Source organism: Sparus aurata, chromosome 2 (assembly GCF_900880675.1).
Source record: "Sparus aurata chromosome 2, fSpaAur1.1, whole genome shotgun sequence".
In the NCBI taxonomy this organism is placed as follows: domain Eukaryota; kingdom Metazoa; phylum Chordata; class Actinopteri; order Spariformes; family Sparidae; genus Sparus; species Sparus aurata.
The window spans coordinates 3461574-3477589 of NC_044188.1; the positions used below are offsets into that span (position 1 = coordinate 3461574).

A 16016-nucleotide genomic window follows, 5' to 3' on the forward strand; every position below is an offset into this window, starting at 1 on the left:
TGTCTCCCTGATGTGTAAATCCAAAGGCCTTCATGCAGTGATTTTCATATGTTAGGAACTGTGCAGACTGCCAGACTCCTTGTGTTAACATGTATAGTTTTTTTTCGTACTGAACAATAATTAGAGGCAGAAATACGAATAGATGTCTGTGGGAAAATGAGCTTATTATAAGCAATCTGTAAGAAACAGATATGTTATATTCAGTTATGTACAGTGTTGAAGAAGACAATTCAAACTGTTCACAATACGAATAAGATGATTACACAAACTCCTATTTATTTATTTATTCATTCATTCATTCATTCATTCATGTGCCCCTTTAAATGTGGGGTGTGCTCAGTTGGTCGTCCGGACCGGATGCCCTCTCTTTACCCCCCGACACCCCCGTGGAGAGTGCGCAGTGCCGGGCAGCAGCAGCAGCAGCAGCAGCCGCCGTCGACGCATCATCGCACGTATTTTACGCACAGTGGATGAACGGAGGCAGAGACCCGGTCGAAGATGATGCTCACACCGGCTCAGACGGGCTTTCTGCCGGGCTTCATCCATCAGGTCGCGGGGGTTTGGTCGCCGGTACTGGTGTAAGATGCACTGGATCGGACCGGGTGTGCTGGTCCGGCCTAGCTGAGCTCGGCTGCTGCTGCTCGCCGTCGCCTCTCCCATTTCTCTTCTAGGACTTTTTTTTTTTTTATTCTATCTTTATTATTTCCAGGTCAGAATCTCAGTTTCCTGTGCGGCTTGTTTGTACTAAAAATGGCCGGAGATGGCGGCGCTCTGAAGGATATCAATGAGATTAAATCCCAGTTCCGGACCAGAGAGGGCTTCTACAAGCTGCTCACCCTCTCGGACTCGCAGCAGCGGGGCGGGCTGCCGCGGGGTCCGTCCGCCGGAGCCACGCTGGGCCCAGGGGCCGGACCCGGTCCGATACCCGGCGGAGGGGTCGGGCTGCTGCAGGGGCCCGGGGCTGCCGCCGCCGCCGCTGCAGCCGCCGCCGCCTCCTCCTCCTCCAATGCCGCAGCCAACTCCTCTCCGGCGGGCTTCCTGCCGCCGGTCCGGGTCTCCATGGTCAAACTGCAGCCCGAAGACCCGAGCGAGGAGTCGGAGCGGGTCTGCTTCAACATCGGCCGGGAGCTGTATTTCTACACGTACACCAACATCAAGAAGGTGAGCCTGCTCCTCCTCCTCCTCCTGCTGCCGGCCGGAGTGACAGATCGGACTGTCAGGGTTTAGCCTAGCCTAGCCTAGCCTAGCATGCTAGCTGCACAGCTAAATGTGATGCCGTTATCTCGCGTTTCGTCATCCTGTCAACCTGAGTCTCTCTGGGTGTTCAGAGCTGCACAGAACAGAATCACATCACATTATATGGTGCTCTGTGGTGTAAAGATGGAGCAGGAGCAGACAGGTGGAGCTGCATCCACTGATGGAGCTGCATCCACTGGTGGAGCAGGAGCAGACTGGTGGAGCAGCATCCACTGATGGAGCTGCATCCACTGGTGGAGCAGGAGCAGACAGGTGGAGCTGCATCCACTGGTGGAGCTGCATCCACTGATGGAGCAGGAGCAGACTGGTGGAGCAGCATCCACTGATGGAGCTGCATCCACTGGTGGAGCATCACCAGTGTTACTACACCAGCAGGAAACAGCTGACAGCTCTCCATTCACTGCATGTTTTATTGGCACCATGTGAACTGAGGGCTGCTTCTCTGTTAGTATGAGTGATCAGCAGACCTCAGATCAGTCTCTCTCTCTCTCTCTCTTTGTCTGGAGCTGCTGTGTGTCTGCAAGGTGAATCAGTTCCCAGCAGGATGTGTTCAAGATACTGTTGATTTTTTCATCGGTCAGTGTGCATCGCCACATGTCTCTGTGTCTCTCTGTGAACAGTCAGACGTCGTTGTGAAAATGCTGCTGTTCACTTCACAGATCCAACATTTGATTTGTGCCTAAAAGAAGGAGCTGTGTCCGCGTTTGTCCTCCAGCTTCTCCTCACTGAGCTTGTTTTTAGCACTGCTAGCATGCACCACTGAATACTTAGAGGTCTGCACCGCTCGCTCCTTAATGAGGAATGCTAATTACCCATTTAGGAGGAGCTGGAGGACAAATGTAAGAAGCCTCTCCTCCTCTAACATCCACGGATCAATGAGGGAAACTGTGAGTCACAGACGCACCTTCAGATGAAATGTTTTCTATCATCTGAGTCATAATAAGTTGGATCCACATGTACGGTAAATGTGGTCAGTTTGCCAGGAGTGATGTCGGCGGCTCATCTGCTGCGGTTTTCATCGAGTCGCGTGATTTCTGCAGGAAATCACATGTTTGTATTCACATGCAAGTGACAGACAAACAGCAGGTTGAAGACACATCGTCGTCAGAAGAGTGAGCAGTCAGTCCGTGTGTGAGCTCAGGCAGCAGAACACAAAGTAATTTATACGACTTTACATCCTTCTTTATGTCGTGGAGGAGATGATTGAACGATGTCACGGCGAAAGGACGATGAAACCATCTCTCGCTGTGCTGTTTCGTCTGCCACCAAATCTCCTGGGGAAATGTAGGCTGACTGCTGATCCAGCCTGCTGCCATTTCTGACTCCATTACAGACCGAGTGAATGAACGCACTCGTGTTGTTGTCCGGTGTTGTCGGTAGCTGCTTCTCAGAGGGGAACTGAAAGCAGCCCGAGTGAATTCAGACGATAATGCCACCTAGAAACACTCAGGGAGGGAAGCTGCTGCACCTTAAAGCTGCCTGCTGCCAACACAGAGGGAGATGTAGGTAGAATTCATCTTGCGGTACATTTACTGAACGTAGAATCTGTAGGCAAGCGGTTCTGATTCTGATGCGCTGATCCGATTCTTCCTCTCTTGATGCCAAAACTTAAGATATTTTCCAGCAGCAGGTCGGTAGAGATCTGATGTCCGGCACAAGATGTTGTTGTGTACCAGCCAGAACGTTTGACTCAGATTCGGACAACGTCATTGATCCCATGAAGTCCGATCCATTTACACTTTACCCAGAACATGCATACAACTCCAGAACTCACAGGCAGGATGGGAACGTGTCAGAGGCAGCAGATCAGTGAACAGACAGAAGATCAATACAAGGAAAACAAAAAGAAAGAGCAGAAATGAATGAAAGCATTTATGAGGAAACACTGAATCTTATAATGTCATTGATAAAGACATGTTGATCGGTCACATCTGGTAGATGCACGATCTGTTTAATAAGTTCTGCAGTGGAGCTGATTATTGATCTTAAAGAGCAATTTGTAAGATGAGGCCAGGTCTGCTAGCATGCTAACCAGCTAGCTCCGTCCTGTGCTGCCTCGTGATGTCACTTCGTACCTGAGAGGTGTTCAAGCAGCTTTACACCTCATCTCAAAGCTTTTAGTGCAATGAATTAATAAAATAAACTAACAAAATGTCAAGAAAGGAAATACTCCGTACAGTAAAATACAACCACGCACCATCTGAGTTTAAGTTCCTCTCTTTTCCTGGACTAAGACGAGCTGAACGGCCTCGTTAACTCATTCGTCACTCGTTCGTTTTTCCACGATCACGTCTGTGAAGTGAAATATTCTGACTCCACACCCCGTTTTCGCCTCCTGCTGATGTCCACCTCTGTCTCTCTCTGCCTCCTGCTGTGACTTCATGCTCGCTGAGTTTTACCTTTTGAATTCTGACCATATTTTACAAATCACACCTTTTTGAAGCCTTCCAGACGTTATTCTCTGATGTAGATGTGTAAAATAGATTTTTGGGGGTTCCTGCTGACTAAAACTCCCAGTAAGCAAAAACTAAAACATGTTAACTAGTTTGAAAGTGTCTTTTTTTTTAGTCATGACAGTGTAACAACAGTATTGCCGTGATTGCTGAGTGCGTACAGGTGATGTTTGGATGGAGCAGGTGTGACACGGACTCAGTAAACGACTTGTGTTGGTTGCAACACGAACACATTTCAATTTCTTTTTAATCCAACATCGCGCCCTTGGATCGTTTTCGAACGAGACTCGCATTTCATTTTTTTTTCCCTCTCCAACACAGTCTGCTTTTACACCCAGAGGTCGAGGCGTCTCTTCATATGCAAATCGTTAATCATTGCTAACAGTGTTGCCTCGTCTTCTTCTCCTTCACCTGTTGACTTCCAACATTTCCTAGAATGCTTTCCTCTCGTGAAACGTCCCTGTAGAAATCACCGCCTGCACACAACAACTCTCTAAACCAAGACAAAATCTGCATGCATCAATGTTCTTTGTATTCCTCCTGAACAGTGTGTGCATGCTTGATTTGACAGACTGCTGGCAGCTCATGTAAACTATCAAATGTGTTTTTACATGCAGAACAAAACACTTCTGTGAACGAGAGGAATAATGAGTGAAAGCAACTCTTCCTCAGTGTTCAAAGGGACATGAACACTTGTGAGCTCGTCCTGTTTTGATCTCGGTAATTGCAGGTCCTTCGTCGGTAAATTGTGTTTTATTTGTCACGATGAATATGTTCTTTGTGTTTTATTAGCATTATTGTGTGTGAGAGAGATCAGGTGTGACCTTTCAGTTTGAAACATAGAACAAAAACATGAGCAAGTCTGTCTCCAGTGTAGAAATGCTCCTGCAGCCATGTTGCTTTCTGGTCTTTTGTGGCCGCTGCTGGTGCCTCCTCATCTCCTCATCTCCTCATCTCCTCATCTCCTCTCTCCTCCGTTCTCCTGCCCTGGAAATAGATCTCAGTGTGCCGTATTGACGGATGTCTAAATTCCTTAAATGTGAGAGGAGGCTCGCTGGAGGAGCTGCGAGCGAGGATGCACAGGTGTACCCTTTGCAAATGTCATTTTTACCCCTGTGACCTGTAAGAGGCGTGACAGACGGCTTGAATATGCAAACTCTGCTCGTCGCCGTTTGCGTAGCGCCATCTCACCTCGATGTCACCTTTGTCACATTGTGCCGTGTTTTGAATTAGATTCAAAGTAAATACTAAGTTGTCGTGACGCTGTTTCTGAAAGGCTCTGAAGTCTGGGCGTCTCTTTTTGTTGAATGCCTGTTGCCTCGACTCTTCTCTCCTCTCGTGGCGAGGAGAGGAGGAAGGAACCGACGAAGTACAGAATGAGAAATGAAAAGAGGGGACAATCTTGTTTGATGGATTTCTCCCTGAATGACTGTTGAATGTCAGCTCGCAAAGAAACCCATTCTCCTCTATTCTGAAACCAGAAAGTGATGCTCACCATTGATCTTTTGTACGGATGAAAAATGTTGTATTTTTCCAGCAGACTCTGATACGGCTGCCGTGGAAATATCTCACTGTGACTTTTTTGTCAACCCGAGCTTGGCGATCATTTGTCAAAAGAATAAAAACATATCACCGAATAATAAATGGGCCCAGAAATGTGAGATATATTGCCGGCAGATGTTTGTGATACTGTGAATAGTTTTAGCGAGTCTTGCTTTCAAATCCGTCCTGCGGGACGAACGACTGACCCCCCCAAAGAACCTCAGAACGTCCCTGAAACTTCACTCTTCCTGGTTGATGATTTGTTTTGTACCGTGGTTCTCTGTCTGCAGGCTGTAGACCTCAGCAAGCCGATAGACAAGAGAATCTACAAAGGGACTCAGCCGACGTGTCACGACTTCAACCAGTACTCCGCCACAGCCGAGAGTGTCGCTCTCATCGTGGGTTTCTCGGCCGGACAGGTCCAGTATCTCGACCCCATCAAGAAGGAAACCAGTAAACTCTTCAATGAGGAGGTATTATATTTCACTCTGTTGGTCTTTGTCTTCCTCTGTGTTTTGGGGAAATTGTCCGGGGATTAAACCCTCTTATAATACATCACAAGTAATTTGTCATTGTTGTATCGATTTCTATGCCCCAGTTTGGATGCTGCGATGTAGCCATGAAATTCAGACCTTGTCCTCGGCGTTCTGCTTTGTTGTTCTCACATTCCTACAATGCGTCTTCTGAACTGCCTCTCTCTGTTTAATGAGATTCTCTTTAATGGGATTCCCAATTGAATTTAGGAGATTGGGGGGGTGCATGTGCGCACTGCTGCATGCTGACTTTGTGTTTGTGTGTCTCCCGAATCCGTTCACCTCGCTGGGATTTGCCTCTCTAAGTCTCTTTCTTTCCTGGTTTTCTCTCTCCGCCGCCGCCAAACTGTCTCTGCTGCAGCCTGGCTCTTAATCTCTACAGACCCTCTCTTTTTTCCCAAGCTTCCTTCATGTGTGCACTTGTATCAGTAGTACATATTTAGTGTTTTTAGATCACCCACTTTGCTAGCAGTGCGGTGATATTATATAGCGTCCACACAAAAGCACAACAGAATCTAAAAATCAAACTACTTGTAGATCTGTATCTTTACTTTTTCTCTGATCCATTCTCTCAACCTCTTCCACCATTTCTTCTCCCCTATTCTCATCAAAATCTCTCTCTTTTCCTTCTCCTTCGGTTCACTTCCTCCTCCCTGTTTTCCAGAGGTTGATAGACAAATCCAAGGTGACGTGCCTGAAATGGCTTCCCAAGTCGGAGAACCTGTTCCTGGCCTCCCACGCCAGCGGACACCTCTACCTCTACAACGTGGACCACCCGTGTGGCACCACGGCCCCGCAGTACTCTCTCCTGCGGCAGGGTGAAGGTTTCGCCGTCTACGCCTGCAAAACCAAGACACCCCGCAACCCCTTGTTACGATGGGCCGTGGGCGAGGGAGGCCTCAACGAGTTTGCGTTTTCACCGGATGGTGTGCACGTCGCATGTGTGGGCCAGGACGGCTGCCTGCGTGTCTTCCACTTTGACTCGATGGAGCTGCAGGGGGTGATGAAGAGCTACTTTGGCGGGCTGCTGTGCGTGTCGTGGAGCCCTGATGGGAAATATCTCGCCACAGGTGGAGAGGACGATCTGGTTACTGTCTGGTCGTTTGCAGAAAGCCGCGTGGTTGCGAGAGGTCACGGCCACAAGTCCTGGGTCAATGTGGTGGCATTCGACCCCTTCACGACTTCCCTGGAAGATGAAGAGCCTATGGAGCTGAGCGGCAGCGAGGAGGACCTCCACCAGGGGGCCCCAAATAACTCCATGCATTTCGGCCGGGTCCGAACAAGCAGCACGTTGTCGCGTCTTTCTCGCCACAGCTCTAAAGGTGGCGGCTCGGCAGCAGTCACATACCGGTTCGGCTCAGTGGGGCAGGACACTCAGTTCTGTCTGTGGGACCTGACGGATGACGTGTTGTACCCGCGCCTGCCGCTGTCCCGTGCCTTTACTAACACTTTTGGACCCTCGCTGTCCAACTCTGGCAGCGGCGGGGTCAACAGCACTACAGTCGGGGGAGGAAGTGGAGGGGTTGAGGGGCACCATCACCCGCCTAACACTAACACCGGCACCTCCAACCCGCCAACGCTTCCCTTACCGCTTCCTCGCTCCCTTTCTCGCTCCAACTCTCTGCCCCACCCCGCTGTGGCAAACGCCTCCAAGGGCCCGGGTGCCTCGGAGGGCGGCGGGGGAGGAACGGGAGGGGGAGGGAGCAGCAACGCAGGAAACAGCACCCCTTTCAGCATCGGTCGCTTTGCCACGTTGTCACTCCAGGAGCGCAAGTCGGACAAGTCCGGTTGTAGCAGCGGGGTGGAGAAGGAGCACAAGAGGTACCACAGCCTGGGCAACATCAGCAAGAGCAACGACAAGATCAATGTAGCGCCGAGGAGCAACCGGCTGGACGCTGCCAAGGTCCTGGGCACCACGCTGTGCCCACGCATGCACGAGGTGCCGCTGCTGGAGCCGCTGGTGTGCAAGAAGATCGCCCACGAGAGGCTGACGGTGCTGGTGTTCATGGACGACTGCATCATCACGGCCTGCCAGGAGGGGCTCATCTGCACCTGGGCACGGCCGGGGAAGGCGGTACGTCTTATATTAACTCTTCATAGGAACAATGTTAGATTACAGTCAATACTTTTACTACAACTTACAATTATTTTCTTTTGATACGTTGATTTTTCATTTAGTCGAAAGTCCCAAGGTGATGGTCAATTGTTAAAGAGATATTCCGGTGTAAGTTTAATCCATGGTCTAAATCACCGTGAAACTGTGTTAGACTCCCTCTCGAGAGATCAAGTTAGCAGACCGCTAATTTACGGAGTTTTATCAACCTCAGAAACGACCGCACGACAACAATGCACTGCAGTAAATGGATCCAAATATAAACCGCCACCAAAAAGCCACAAATAATGCTCAGAACAGCACCAAACTTCAGCAACAGTACAAATAGGGTCTCAGCACATAGTCCGGGGCATCTAACCTCCGCTAGCTTAGCTGGATTTCTACTGTGAAGCTAAAAACAGATTTCAACTCTCCTCCATCAGCTTCCGGGTCGGGGAAGTCCCGACGCGACGATTACCGAGTGCGGTTAGAAATGCTCAATTCCGTTCTTTTCCCTGTCCGCTCTACATAATAACTGTTATAAACTGGCAGGTAAGACACATATGAACTTTGATTGCTTTTCCATGGAGTCATAATCATACATTTTCATCCATGAGCCGCGGAACTCTACTGCACTCGGTAATCGACTCGTCGGGACTTCCCGTCAACAGGAAGCTGCTGCAGAAGAGTGGTAAATTTAGTCAGCTTTTCAGTAGAAATCCAGCTAAGCTAGCGGAGGTTAGATGCCCCGGACTATGTGCTGAGACCCTATTTGTACTGTTGCTGAAGTTTGGTGCTGTTCTGAGCATTATTTGTGGCTTTTTGGTGGCGGTTTATATTTGGATCCATTTACTGCAGTGTATTGTTGTCGTGCGGTCGTTTCTGAGGTTGATAAAACTCCGTAAATTAGCGGTCTGCTAACGTGATCTCTGGAGAGGGAGTCTAACACAGTTTCACCGTGATTTAGACCATGGATTAAACTTACACCGGAATATCCCTTTAATTAGGTTTTATCCAATTTGTGTCTGTTTTGCCAGTGAAGCTATGAACTTTTGTAAGTTTGTAAGTTCACTGTGATATCAGAGAACAAGTTTGTTTTCCTCACAGGTCAGTCAACAGCTTGTTGACTAGATTTTTTTACCTGGTGGATATTTCAGGCTGCACTTTTCAAAGACTATGACTCAACAGCTGGAGATGATTTCACCTGTTCTCCTGGGCAACAGTTGGCTGTTTTTATCTTCCTGCACTTTAAAGTGGAGCGCAGATCTTCTTGGTCTGAATGTTTTTAGTGTCTAAACTTTCTTTTATGTTTTGTCTTTCTGTTCAGAACTTGACAGCACAGAACGGGAACTCTCCGAGTGGCACAGTGGTATAGCTGGAGGAGAAGCTTTGCACTCATCCCTCCCTCCATCTCCTCCTCGTCTTCCCTCTGTCCAACTGCGTTTCTACTGATCGTCAAATGTCACGTTAGGGGCCGACAACCAGAGACCGCACCCCACCTACCACTGCAGTATTAAACCCTCAGTATTACTCTCTGTACTTGCCATGACCCAAACCCTGTTCCTTAATGGTTTCACTCCCGCAGCTGCCAGTTTGATGGGAAACACTTCCTGAATCTTTGACACGTGCAGTATGAAACTAACACGAAGTCTTCAGACTGACTTAGGGTAGTTAGCCTGTAGCTCAGCACATGCTGGGTTCTTGTTTACAATACATGTGATGTGGCCAAAAGTATGTGGACACTCCTTTGATCTGGGCTTGTTTTTCTTTGTTTGGGTGAGACCAGTGTGTTCCAGTGAAGAGAAGTCTTAATACCACAGCATACATAACATATTTTAGACATTAGCGTTCCTTCATTCAGCCTTTCCTGTTTCAACATGGCGATGCCACCGTGCACAAAGGCAGGCTCGTAAAGAAATGGTTTTCCCAGTCTTGGTGGAGGAACTTAACACCGACTGAGAGCTTTAACTGGTCGCAAGCGGCGCCGCGTAACGTGGTGCGCCATTTTCAGCCCAACACCCCCGTATCTATTGTCCTGTTACAGCCTATCCAAACGAGCAGAGGACTTCTTTGGTTTTGGAATAACAAGATTTAGAATGTGTCCACACACCTTTGGCCTGTTATGTATTTAAACTTGAACCATGGCTCTGAGCTGCTACTATTTTAGTGTTTTGTTCAAATTTCAAATTTCATGACTAAGTTGTTCGATCTGAGTCTGCAGATCAACTGATTTTACAACTATTTTTTGCACATCAAGTACAAAGATGAAGTCTTAACATGAGTAAGAAATCTTAAATGTCTGATTCCTGATGTTTTGATGGCGGTCAGCAGTAGAGCAACACCACACCGTCTTCAGGGAGAGTTTCCCACCTCCTGCCACTGTGGGAGTAAAGTTTCCTCCCAGTTCTTCGGCCCTCTGCCTTCACGTTACCCGCCTGTGACTCTCTGCAGAAAGACTGCGTCGAACAGATTGTTTATCCCTTCATTCTGCAGCCCTGAAGGAGCGAACAGCAGGCCACACTTCATTCGTCCTTCACCCGATCTCCTCCTCCTCTTTCCCCTTCATGCAAAAGACACTGCAAAAGCCACGGCCATTGTATTTAAGTTATTTATTTTATCACAAGACTGTGTAGTTATTTATAATGTACATACTGAAAATACTCTATAAATACAAAAAGGACGAACATGTATGGAAATAATGACTTGGCAGCGAGGAAGTGAAGAAAAAACAGGAAAGATGAAGAATATTAATATATGAAGATCCTTCTATTGTACATAGCAACCACAGTTAAAAAATGAATGTCTGCTGTTTTAGGGAACTTGAAGATGTCAATGTGTTTTTATTTCGCGTGATAGAGTTTCTCCAGTTTGTCCCCGAGAGCGAGCTGCGTTTAATCTCGTCGGCTGAAGCGCAAACATTTCGGGTTCAGTGTGACTTTGTAGAGGGACCGGCCCGAGTCGAGCACAGAGAGCAAATATTCAGAGCAGCTGCTCGGCTGAAAATCTTCGGCTGACTGTCCGAATGAAACGGTTCTGAATCATCCGAATCCTCCTGAACATCATACGTGGACAAACAGCGTCTTAATGAATAACTTGCTCACGAACAAACACACACTCTTGCACATTCCGAACGTCCAACTGCTCGCTCACACACACACACACACACACACACAATCCCCTGATGGTGTAGCATCATATTTACTGTGTCTTGGACTCCATTCCTGTTGCACCTGAATTGCCTCTTGCAAGAATTTGCACATACAATAAACCCACCGTCCATCCTGAGCTGCCGTGAGAGACGAGAGGTGTTTTTGTCTTGTTTCTTCTGACCTCACAGCTCCCATAGATGGAGCTGCGACTAACGATTATTTTTTCGCGATTAATCGATGAGCTGTAAAAAAAGAAAAGGAGATCAGTGTTTCCACGAGTCCAAGATGGCGTCCACAGATGTTTTGTTTTGTCCACAACCAAAAGATATTCAGCTTACTGTCATAACGGGGGAAGGAAATAAGAAAATATCCACATTAAAGATTAATCGATCAGCAATTAGTAATCTTATCATCGTTAACAGTGGATCCATTACATGTTGCAGCTCTACCCACAACTCCACTGTTCATTTGATATTTTTGGTCCAGAGGATTTAACAGGTGTTCATCAGAAAATGAGTTCATGTCATGATTTGAATTTTCTCCCTTGTGATTTTGATTCTGCTCACTGATTCTGGTGCTCGTTGGATCTTTGTTCAGATTCTGGTCACATCTAACAAAACTAAAACACGCTGCAGACAGAAACCACCTTTTGTTGTTGCAGATTTGGGCTTCCTGCCAAAATGTTTCTTGTGATTTTTGTATTTATTTTATTTTATCAGTTTACTGTTTTACGTGCAGAGATGAACAGATTTTGAGGCATCATCAACAACGAGAGGAGACGTTTGCTGCGTGACGTGTCTCATCTTCGACAGACTTCCTGATTATCAGGCTGAATGTCCCGTCTGACTTCCGCTGCATTATTCATTCTGACATTATGTTCATTCATCTGATTTCTGTTTGTTATTTTGCTCTCAGCACCAAAGCTTCAGAAACAGTTCGAGCACTTCGTGTTTCTCATGTCTGTCCCAGTTAATGAGTTGTCAGAACAGATGTCTTAAACTGAAAACAAAGAACTTTTGGATGGACGTGTTGTTCGGAGGAAACATACTGACTTTTAATCCAGCGCTCAGATTATAATTTTTGACAGTATTTTGGTTCATGACCCACAAAAAGTTTCGACTTTCTGACTGTTTACTGCTACTGGGCAAATGTTAGCATGCTAACATGCTAAGCTAAGGTGATGCACAGGATAAACGTTAATTTTCCGATATGCAAGAATTCTAAAACTTCATTCAAAAATTTGCTTCAATTCAACAGAATGTGAAGAATGAACAGTTTTGACATTATTTGTGAGACATTTCTGTATCGTGTTGCAGAGATAGCTATTGAAGTTAGCATGCTAACGTGCAGCTGTGATGATGTCACCCGTCTGATCTCCTTATTTGTGGACATGTTTATATCTCGACGTCCCGACTCTGAAACAGGAAGTTGAACCTTTCCCGCCTGCACAGCTCTGAAACGGATTTGAATTCAGTACAATTTCTTGATACTCAACTAGTCGGTGCCAAACTATTTATTTCCAAACAATCAACCAGAGAGATGTTGGTGAGGTGTTCCTGAACACATCTGTCTCTTTCTTTTTACATAGCTCTTATTTGGGTTGAAAACTCTCAGAGCAGGAGGAAGCCGGCAGTATTTCTATCAGCATTTTTTTTTTTTGCTTTTTCTTTTTCAGCGAGTTCTCCAGTTACCTGTCTGACGTTTCATCCTATAAATAGCAGAACAACTTCCAGGACTGCAGGAGCCAAGGTTGTGCCCTTGGAGCCACAGACAGACAAACCAGCAGGTTCCTGGCTCCGTGTTCGAGCCGGCGTGACGGCGTTGTTGCAGCCCCTGTGTACACGTCCGCGTTGCCGTGGCAACAGCATGTCGACTGAGCGCGTCTTGAGCGAGCTCTGGGTTCAAACTCAGCTTTGAGGCTTTAAATGAACGCTTCATCACGAGGTCTGCTCTCTTTGGATGGATTATAATTCTGTCTAATATGAAGATGAAGTAAAGCGTAGATCAGCTCTCTCCTGAGACAGACGCTTTAATTTCTCCAGACAGGTTGTGCAGCTAAAAGTGTTGATGAGTCTAGTGTTTGAGTTCAGTCGGATGTCGTTGTTGGTCTCACAGGTCCTGTTCACACCTTCACGTTGAAATTGATTGGCTCATTAGTTGACATCGTAATAACGGGTGTGAATCCACCTGGTTTAATGTCTCAGGCCAAATCCTGGTGGTCACAAGTGCTTTTGTCCACATCTGTGGTGTGAGAATGCAAATGTGTTTCTGACTGCAAGTCATTAGTATTCACACAGCATGCAAAGCCCCAAAACTCAGCGTGTGTTCCAAGTGAGTTCTCTTCTTCTCTTCTCTTTACATCCTCATTTCTCACTTTCTTTCTTTCTTTTGTTTTTCCAATACGCATGTGAGTGTGTTTGTGTTTCCTCTGTTCATCAATGAGCTCAGGTCTTAACATTTTTAATGAAAAGTGAGTTGAGAATCAGAAATCAGATCACCAGAAGTCTTACAAGATCGAGACATATTCTAATGTAGGTGTCCAACAAGTCTCACACCGTCTTTATTAAAACCAGGTGTGAAGAAAAAATATTGTAGTTAACTGACATAAAAACTAACTTTAAAAATATTATAACTAAAATATAGGAAATGTTTGTAGTTTGAGTCTTGAATTTGGGTTATGAGTCCACATGTTTCTTGAGATATTCTGACAGCTGCCTTCACAAACTGTTGTGATTTATTGTAATTCATGTTCTCAACTTCTTAAATCTTGCCCCTTACAAATATAATCACATAGGTATAATAAAAACTAAACTAAAACTGAACATTTTTAAACAATTAAAACATAAAATGAAGCCAGAAAACCCATGTGGGAAACTAAACTGAGTTAAGATAAATAAAAAATGTAAAATACAAAACTATAACTAACTTACTGTGTTTCTCTTCTGTGTGTTTTTGGTTTGTCGAGACACAAAACACTTGAATCGCGATGCGCGAGCTGTCAGGACGACTTTAACAAGACGGAAACATTTAATTGTGTGAACTTGTGAAAACAAACAAGCCAACTAACTATGAAGATAAATACTGGACTGGACATTATTTTAATATTTCTCTTGTTGACTTGTGTATTCAGGCACCAGAAAAACAAAAGAGGAGAATAATGATGACTCTGCTTCTGAAGTGAGGAAAAGTCTGGATACAGTATTAATTTAACTTTTCAGAGAGAAAAGAAATCTCCCACATTATGTATTTGTTTTGTTTTTGATCTACATCGTCTCCCTTCACGCTTCCACTCAGATGTTTTTACGTCTGATAAACAAATGTTGCTGTCGGTCTTCAAAGTCTAACAAACAAGAATCAACTTAACAAATGTTCATTAAACACCATCCTGCTTAGAAATGACAGAAATCCTACTTGAACACTCGTTAATCAAGATTCAGGACTGACTTTATCTTTGTTTGTATTTCATGCTACATCTGATAATTCACCTCTCGCCTCAGAAACAAACAGCGTTGAGTCAAACGAGACAAAAAACGTGAGCCGATAAAGATTAAAACACAAGTTAGGATGCAACAGTTCACGGAAAGTTTTCCTCTTAAATCCTTAAAACTTTCAGTCTGACGGGAACAAACATCTCATTCATGTTTATTTTGACATTTCAGGCTGAATCAAGCAACACTTTTTGTTTCAGGTTGTTTGTTTTATATCTCTGCGTGTATAAAATATGCATCATCTATATCACCATACAGCTACCCGACACACACACACACACACACACACACACGGCGTCACACACGCTTTCACACACTTTATGCCTGTTCTGGTGGAAGTTATAACAGCAGAATGACGTCACTGTATCCAGTTTGTATATGGAGACCTGTTATTAAAACGTTAAACCTGAAACTGTCCTGTGTCGTGTGTTGATGACGATTATTTATTAGTTTCAGTTATGAGATGGTGCTTTGAATATTGTTTATAAAGGAAGCAATTCATTCTAGTGAATAACGATTATAGAATATACATGACAAAAAATGTAAACAACATACAGTGTTCAGTGTGTGGCCATATAGACGTGATGTCACGGTATAGTAAACTAAGTCTAGATTATTTTGAACCACATTAATTTGAATTTATTTAAAACATTTTGATCAGTGTAGAAATGCTCAAATAAAAGGTTATTGAGTATTAGTATAACTGAACGTCACTCACTTCTATCCTGGTATTTAAAATGAACATATCAGTTTTTGTTTTTTTTTTTTACATGTTTTAAGTCATATAAATGTTATATTAGACTATTTTAGAAACTATGCTGAAAGTCTTTATTTATTTTTCGACTGTCCCATGTATCTACTGGTTTCCATTAGTTTCCATGTGGTGTAAAAAATGATTTAAAAGACTCTTGAAAAATTGTTTAAGTTGTCAAACATCAGGTTAAAGTTAATTTAAATCAAAGTTATGGTAATGGTAATTTTCTTTTGACTCAGTACAAAGAGCTGCCAGTTGTTTAGAAAAATACAAATCAGAGTTGCTGTTTTATTTCAGGTTTGAAATCAGAAAACAGAACTTCTCCTCAGAGGTGGCTGAGAGGCTGCAGGCTCTCATGCTGGCCGACAGAGGGCGCCACAGACCAGCACAGTCAGTTTCTCTGCCTGTTTCATCTCAGGAGGAAGAAAATGATCCTTCACCCAAAAAACACCCAAAAAACACTGGAGGTGGTCGACGTGACGAGGGCGTGTCCTCCGAACGCTCACCGTGGGCGTGTCCAACTGCGTCACGTCAGAGACAGTCACAAACACCGGAAATGTGTAGTTATCATAAAATAAAAGCACTGTCAGGAAATAAATTTATATTATGGTCTGTGTTGGCGCCTCCTAAAATTTGAGCATACTTGATGTTATTTTGGATAAACGACTTAAACAGTTGATCGGTTATCATTTGCTGTCGATAGATTACTGTTCTTAGATTAATTAATTGCTTATGATACAATAAAAAC

General features: G+C 45.0%; 1 protein-coding gene across 1 annotated transcript; it reads left to right on the forward strand.

The window, feature by feature from the left end:
- The first annotated feature begins 365 nt into the window (after positions 1–365).
- On the forward strand, positions 366–14926 carry LOC115573346 (WD repeat-containing protein 20). Its single transcript, XM_030404098.1, has 4 exons — positions 366–1161; positions 5543–5725; positions 6450–7859; positions 9205–14926. Exons 1-4 carry the CDS (start codon positions 751–753, stop codon positions 9250–9252), a joined length of 2052 nt encoding a protein of 683 aa, XP_030259958.1. The 5' UTR covers positions 366–750; the 3' UTR covers positions 9253–14926.
- Positions 14927–16016: the final 1090 nt, after the last annotated feature.

What these genes read in the sequence shown, in the direction of transcription:
- LOC115573346 (XM_030404098.1), top strand. Translation starts at nt 751, where the DNA reads ATGGCCGGAGATGGCGGCGCTCTGAAGGATATCAATGAGATTAAATCC. An exon ending in GTAAACTCTTCAATGAGGAG is followed by an intron (nt 5,726 to 6,449) that starts GTATTATATTTC and finishes CCTGTTTTCCAG; the next exon opens with AGGTTGATAGACAAATCCAA. An exon ending in GGGCACGGCCGGGGAAGGCG is followed by an intron (nt 7,860 to 9,204) that starts GTACGTCTTATA and finishes CTTTCTGTTCAG; the next exon opens with AACTTGACAGCACAGAACGG.